General features: G+C 41.2%; 1 protein-coding gene across 1 annotated transcript; it reads left to right on the forward strand.

The window, feature by feature from the left end:
- Positions 1–2,772: 2,772 nt before the first annotated feature.
- LOC137784638 (protocadherin 20) lies at positions 2,773–6,532 on the forward strand. The gene is made up of 3 exons (XM_068575470.1): positions 2,773–2,820; positions 3,201–5,608; positions 6,499–6,532. The coding sequence occupies exons 1-3, from the start codon at positions 2,773–2,775 to the stop codon at positions 6,530–6,532; spliced, it is 2,490 nt and encodes an 829-aa protein (XP_068431571.1).
- Positions 6,533–7,614: the final 1,082 nt, after the last annotated feature.

Raw genomic sequence — 7,614 nt, forward strand, 5'->3', positions numbered from 1 at the left:
CAGCCATGGAGCTGTCTCCGAGCTATCAAGATAGCTTTGCGGCACTTTGATTAAAAGAGAAGACCAAGGTTACCAGGACATCTGTTGGGAAAGCTGGGCAGAGATTACCCAGCCTCATCCCACACAGACTCAGAGCAGCAAATGATGTAAATAATACTGCCTCTTGGCCTGACTCAACCTTTGTAGTTTGTTTAGCCACCACGATTTACACACACTGTCACCTTTTAGACTGCACTTAATTAAAAAGGAAAAAGCACACAGTCAAATTGATGTAGTCCACTTCACAAGTTGCGGAGCTGTTCATTACAGTAGAGTTGGTGCAAATAATGTGTAAAATGAATTAAGTTTTTTAAGAGAATTCTTTTCAGGTATATTGAGAATGACAGAGAAATGCAGTCATATTGTATGGACCTACTCGCTGTTCCACCAAGATGAATGACATTTGTGATGTCATTGCAGGGTAATCAATGTAAAGCCAGTGTGTAACATAGGACATCTGTGAAAAGGTATGTTGACTCAGATCTGCTCTTTTGTGATCCAGAGGCCCATTTAACCAACATAAAAGGTGAAATTTGCAACATAAGATTATTTCATATTATTACCTCGGTTCATTTTGACACATTTACACTTGAAAATCCTGATAAATTCAGAGTCTATGAAATGTGACGCTGCCACCACTAGTGATGTAAGCATTGTTAATATTGGATTATTGAGTTTAACCATAGACTCTATATAAGAAGTTAATGTAGTCACTCTAATGTCACCCATTGGTTTGTGGACTGCTGTTCGGAAAGTATTGAATTTTGTCATACTGGATTTTTGCTTTCACCATCTTGTTTTTTTGGGGGGGTTTTGCAACCAGAAGTGACACAAAAGGGTGGAGCTAAGTAAAAAAAAACACTGCAAGGACAACTTCAAGAACAGACAACGCCATGGTAGTCACCCGTCAATCCCAAGGTAGCCATACCTTTAAGCATTTATTGCTTTATTGTCATGTTGTATTGACTTGTAACTAGCGATTGATATCATAAACTCATGTTTACAATGTTTACTGGGGTAGTCAAATCAAGTGAGAAGCAGGGTCATTTTCTCATAGATTTCTAAACAGTAGGACTTCTTTTTGCATCCAGAAGAGTCGACCCTTGTGGGCCACGAGAGAAAATGCAACTTTAAGCCGCTTTTGCATTGGCTTCACTTTTCAGAACCCGAGGTTGCTACCTGAGTCGAATAAAAAGAAACAGTTTCACTTTTGATTACACGATCACATTTCATGATGATGAACACATATTTTCGTAGTCTAAGATGAATTAAGACAAGGGGAAAAATTATATAAATATTGTGTGAAAGACATTGGTGTCCGACAGCATTCCAAAATAAGTAATACATTTTAATGCTGTGTTCAATATGCTGTGTCGAAACGAAATGTGAGTACAATCAACAAATTAACTGATCTTACAATGCAGAATACGTATCATATTATTACTGTTGTTTCATCCAAGGTAACTGCACTGAACACCTCAGACCCTCTGCACCTCAATGCAGCTCTCAAATGACTTACTTCCCTGATCTGCTGCTTTGCCACGCTCTACAACCACCACTGCATACAGTCTGTGTTTACAGAAATGCTTCGGCTCAGCACAAAACAAAAAAACTCTGGATGCAAGATAGATTTGTGGATGATCCATATTAATGCAGTAGTATGCATATGGTCTGTTTCTGCAATCTTACTGAATAACAAAATACATTAAAGGCCCCAGCTTTTTCCATCCAATTGACCCTCACGAGAGAAATGAACGCAAAGACCGTAGTAAATGATCGTGTGTGACTGCATCAATCTGCCCTTTTCCAGAGAACTTCAATCACTCAATTTCTCCGAGCAGTATGCTTCCAATCCTAGCAAACAGCTGGCCCGGCATTTAGAACACATGAGGATTAGGGGGTTGATTTAGTTAAAGGCTCAATCCAGAATCAGACCATAGCACCACTTATGATGCCAAGATCACCTCTCTGCTGGCTTTGTTTATGATATTTCCATGCTTTATGCTTTCATCTCATGGATATACTGTCAGACGTGAAATACAATTCACAGTTTGCTAATAATTATCACAAATACAGAAATGACCCCTTTTTGAAGGCACACAGAATATACAATATATCTTTCGATCTATGTATCTATCTATCTATCTATCTATCTATCTATCTATCTATCTATCTATCTATCTAAACCAAAAGTCAAATATCAGGGGTTGTAAGAAACACTATGCATCATCATTATATCATTACTCACTTGCTTTAATCCAGACAGGATTTTTTTTTTTTTCATCTGTGGTGAATTTTAACTAATGCAGGATTAAAGTAATCTCCAGGCTGTGGATATGTCACATCTTGCTCAATCTCTCGTGTCATTATAAATTCAGTTGATGCTTTCACTCTGTCACAGGAATACAAGGTATGCAGCTGCTTGTGACAACATGGGTGTGGAGAGAAAGTGCAGGTGCGTGTGTCGATGTGCTTTGAGAGCACGCACGAAAAAGGAATCTATGAACTCAAGGAGATTTCATAGTGGCCATCGGCTCTCATTGGTTAGCATCAGGGACTAATTTGCATGCGGTGGGAGTGTCCTGAGCCAGCACTGGGATGAATGACTTGTTTAAGGCAGACAGCAGTAAGGCATAGCACTCAGCAGAGGTCTGCGTTGTTCAGCGCTCAAAATGCAGAGGTTACTTAAGCTGTTGCTCTTCCTGCCATAAAGTGCTGGACTAGGACATAAACATGTTCAACAGCAGACACCCCAGCCTTAGCAAAAGAGGAGGGATATGGGTAAGTTTTATGATGATTACTTTACAGACAGAATTCACTAACACAACTACCAGTACGATGTCTGATACCTTGACTACTGTTTTACATTAGTAAGAGAAGCCATGACTAGCCCCTCTTCCTCTACACACTATATTAACATATACAAATCTAATTTTATGGATTGATTGGCTGAACTAATAACTATGATGCAAGATAAGTGTAATGATTAATGTTCAAATAGTTTTTGCTGGTGTCCACAAAGCTCTGCAGTTGTTATTTTAAGTAAATACTTTTTACAATGTTCACACAGAAGAATACACTTTAGGAATACCTTATTTTGCAAATATCATTCAATTCTGCAACTCTTTTATTAAATTATCTTTTATTGTCTTTTCTTCCAGGAATTGTGCATCCTTTTGCTTTACACCAGCCCTCTTTCCTGTTTTGCGAATTTCAGCCAAGCAAAAGAGCTGATCTATAAAATAAAGGAAGGATTACCCACGGGGACCTTCATCGGGGCCATTGGAGTAGACTTAAATTTGGATTTCACTGTAGAGCCTCCCTTTTTATTCAGTCTCCCGAAAAAGAAGGTCAGTGGGCAGTATGTGAACCTAAGTAATACCACCGGGGAGCTTTACACATCTGCTACGGAGATTGACAGGGAGACCTTCTGCCCTTATAACTCAGGGGGACATGGATGTGTTCTTTCGCTGGATGTGTTTGTGTTGCCCCAGCAGTACTTTCAGCTGGTCAAAGTTAAGATCTTTATTGAGGATGTGAATGACAACAGGCCAAAGTTCCCTGTGGATGAGATCCGTATATCTGTCCCAGAAAACACAGCAATCAATGCTCGGTATGCAGTGGAGCAGTCAGCAGTGGACCCAGACCTCGGTGTTCACGGAGTGCAGACCTACTGGCTGGTCAATGACTTTGGCATGTTCACTCTGGACGTTGAGGAAAATGAGGGAGGTGAGCTGACACCCTTCCTCATCGTGATGGAGGCTTTGGACAGAGAGACACAGGCTGAATACATTACGGATATCATTGCAGAGGATGGAGGGACCCCTCCTCTGCTTGGAGCGGCTACTTTGAAGATTGTCATCACAGATGTGAACGATAACTGCCCCGAATTCACAGAGTCGCAAATTAATGTCACTCTGCATGGAAATGCCACCAAAGGGTTGCATTTGGCACGCCTGAATGCTTTTGACCCTGACCTTGATGCTAATGCCCAGATCAGCTATGCTTACAGTGAACGTGTGCCAAGGGACACCAAGAGCTTGTTCCATTTGGACAGAATCACAGGGGTGATCAAGCTAGCAGGGAAAATAGACACTGGCACAGCCACGTTTTACAAACTCACCATTTTGGCCAATGGACCTGGTTGTATCCCTGCAGTAGCTAGTGTTTCTGTCCACATAATCAAAGTTGTTACAGGACCCCCTGCTGTCATACCCCGATATATTGCACCAGAAAAGGATGGGGTTGTGACCATAAAAGAGTCTGAACCAGAGTTTTCTCCAATTGCTTTTTTTACTATCAAAAACATTGACATGAAGCAAAATATTGATTGTTATTTGGAAGGGTTTGGTCCCTTCAGGCTCGTCCCATATCAACTTTTAAAGAATGAATACCTGCTGGAGACTACGGAGCCCTTGGACTATGAGAAGACACAGGAGTATGAGCTTATTGTTGTTGCCAAGAATTCACGACAGCTTGTCATCAAGACCTTTCTCAAGGTGCAGGTATTGGATGAGAATGACAATGCACCAGTGTTTCAGCAGTCTTGGGTGGAAATATCTGTGGAGGAGAACAATCCACCAAACACCTTTCTGACCCAGCTCCAAGCCACAGACCAGGACAGCAAAGGCAGGGGAGAAGTCATCTACCTCCTTGGCGGTGACGCCCCAGGGATCTTTGTTGTGGATCGTGTGACGGGTGTCCTGACTGTCACGACATCGCTGGACCGTGAGGAGAAAGAGACATACCGGTTCATAGTGAGAGCAGTGGACCAGGGGACACCCAGGAGGGAGTCGATTGCAACAGTGGTGGTGAGCGTGCTGGACCGCAATGACAACAGTCCACGCTTCATCAATAAGGACTTCACGTTCTTTGTGCCAGAGAACTTCCCGGGGTACGGTGAAATCGGGGTCCTCTCTGTGGCAGATGCCGATGCTGGGGAAAATGGATGGGTGGCCCTTTCCATCCTCAACGGCAGCGACATCTTCATGATAGACACAGGCCGAGGTGCACTGAGGGCCAAGACATCGCTCGATCGTGAACAGCAAGGGACATACCAGCTGTGGGTTGAGGCCGTCGATGGTGGGGAGCCTGCGCATTCCTGTGTCACTATGGTGACCGTGCTGTTAATGGATGTAAATGACAACCCGCCTATTGTCCTCTTCCCCCAGTCCAATCAGTCTTACATGCTGGTTCTACCCAATACACTACCAGGAACATCAATAACAGAGGTCTACGCGGTGGATAAGGATACAGGTATGAATGCTGTGATCGCCTACAGTATCGTTAAGAGGAAAGGTGGCGAGCCAGGTTCCTTTGCCATTGACCCAGAAACAGGAAATATCACATTAAAGAAGGAGCTCAGCATCCGGGGCCTCTACAGCCTTCTTGTGAAGGTCAGTGACCATGGTCAGCCTGAGCCGCTTTACTCAACAGTGATGGTTAACTTCTTTGTCAATGAAACTGTAAGCAACGAGAGCTACATCCAGAGCTTGCTGACCAGAGACGCTGAAATTGAGGTCGAGGAGAGGCCCTGGTACAAAGGTCAGATGACAGAGGGGCCTGAGAGGTATGAGATGTTCCCCTGTCAGCCTCTTCTCATTGCTCTTTCAGTGACATGTCTGGGGCTGTTCTTCTCAGTTGTCACACTGACATCTTACATATGCTGTAGGAGATTTAAAAAGCAGCGAAAGAAAAGATCAGAGGTTGAAATACCTTTGAAAATAAAAAATGACTCAATGCAGGTTGTGAACAGAAAGCTCAGGCAGATCTCAAAGATCTGATATTCAGTTGTCCACACAACTTAAACCACCACTGTTTACATAAATGTTTACAAAACTCACTGTGAGAAGTGTAGTTCTCACATGAAGTTGCTCTTTTTGCTTTTGTCATATGGTTGTTATTCCTGCAATAATAATATTGTGTGATTTGACTAATATGCCAGGAGGTTTTGCCATTAAAAAGGGCACACAGTATCATGCTCTATTTAACTTTTTATAAAATCCATAAAGCATGACAATTAAGCGAGGTAAGGAATACATTTGTATTGGCTTAAAAGTTATAACAGCTTTGTTTTAAAGTCACAGAGCAAGTCAGTGATGATTACTCAATCTAAGATCCGATGTAAATATTGTACAAAATGTTTTACAACTTTATAAACAATTTTTGCGTCGCATGAAAAGTACAAAAGACAGATCAAGGCATAAGAAATGTTTCTTTCTTCATTATTGTCTTAGAAAAACTGCAAAACTTCAAAGTGATTACATTTGGAAGTTGGCATCTTAACCCATCTGTTTCTTACAATTTATCTATATTCGTAACGTACATTTCAAAATGGATTGATATAGAAAAGGTAGCTCAAGGTGCATTACATTATTCAGGGCATTGTAATCCTGTTTTATTCGGAGAGCTTAGTGTGTCAATGTACATCAAACTCTTGTATAGCTGTGTTGTATACAGGAAATACGAAGACAATATGCACAAAGAGTTTTGAAAAAAGCAGACTGACCAAAAAATTGAATCTTTACTCCATGCCCACTCACGAGTTGCTCAGCTTTCAATTGCATCTTGCCTTCTTTAGCTTAATTGTACAGCAGTGATGTGCATTTCATGATATGTACGAGTGATATACTGTTGAAAGCTCCTGGAAAAGCTCTAAAGTGGACCTTGAGTTGGGGTTTTATTTTTGCATGGCGTCTGAGGGCCATGGTTAATAACAAGATGCCCTACTTTCTGCGAAGGCTCCCAGTAGTTACTGATCGTGCCTGTAAAACCTTTAAATGCCATCTCAGTGCATCGAAGACTCCCATATGAACAATTTGAAATGTGTCTGAACTTCTTTCAAGTTGCAAAGATCACCCTCCTTTATACAACCATGAAATTATCAATGTGTATGTACATGCTCAGTGTTTGTGAAACAAAAACAAAATAACTATTAAAGATGCTTTATTTTTTATAAAAAAATTAATTGATTTTGATATTTGATTATTATCACTGACATCTACCTAGATATGTCCAAATGTGTGTGCATATAAACTTGTTGTCAAAGTCAAACACTGGACACCAGGGGAATATAATTCACACGTCTTGTGGTTTCAGTTTAATTTGTATCGATCGAAAGCCCACCGGGAAAGCAAGTTCATACTTTGGATTAAGATGAACGGACAATAACCAAAACAGCTGGTTATCCATCTGTAATTCAAACTCTACAATCATGCATGTGGATGTACCTCGAATGTGCAGCGGAGTCTACGGTTTTACACATTATGTAACATCGCATGAAAAAGAAAAAATCATTAATGAGAATCTCTTTGAGTAGAGTATGAATAATTAAATATTTCATTAGTCCAATTGAGTCAAGTTTAGATTGCATCCTCTTTAGACAAGATTAAATTCAGTGTACAAATTAACTACCGGTACTTTTTACCTCGGAGCAAGATGAAGCCTTTAAAGATCAAAAGCCTGACAGCATGTGTTGTTGGTGTCATCACCTGCGTAGGTCAGAATTAGTGAGGTAACGCCCAGAGTCACACTTAAGAGGAAAAACACTGTGCTGACTGGTAGCTCCAGCTGCTT

The sequence above is a fragment of the Clinocottus analis genome, unplaced genomic scaffold (assembly GCF_023055335.1).
Source record: "Clinocottus analis isolate CAN_PGR_092001 unplaced genomic scaffold, fCliAna1.0.p SCAF_1, whole genome shotgun sequence".
Lineage (NCBI taxonomy): Eukaryota > Metazoa > Chordata > Actinopteri > Perciformes > Cottidae > Clinocottus > Clinocottus analis.

Excerpts from the sequence above, each read along its gene's own strand:
- LOC137784638 (XM_068575470.1), top strand. The coding sequence starts at position 2,773 with ATGTTCAACAGCAGACACCCCAGCCTTAGCAAAAGAGGAGGGATATGG. Across the intron at positions 2,821-3,200 it reads GCAAAAGAGGAGGGATATGG|GAATTGTGCATCCTTTTGCT; the intron begins GTAAGTTTTATG and ends CTTTTCTTCCAG. Across the intron at positions 5,609-6,498 it reads ATGACAGAGGGGCCTGAGAG|GAAATACGAAGACAATATGC; the intron begins GTATGAGATGTT and ends TGTTGTATACAG.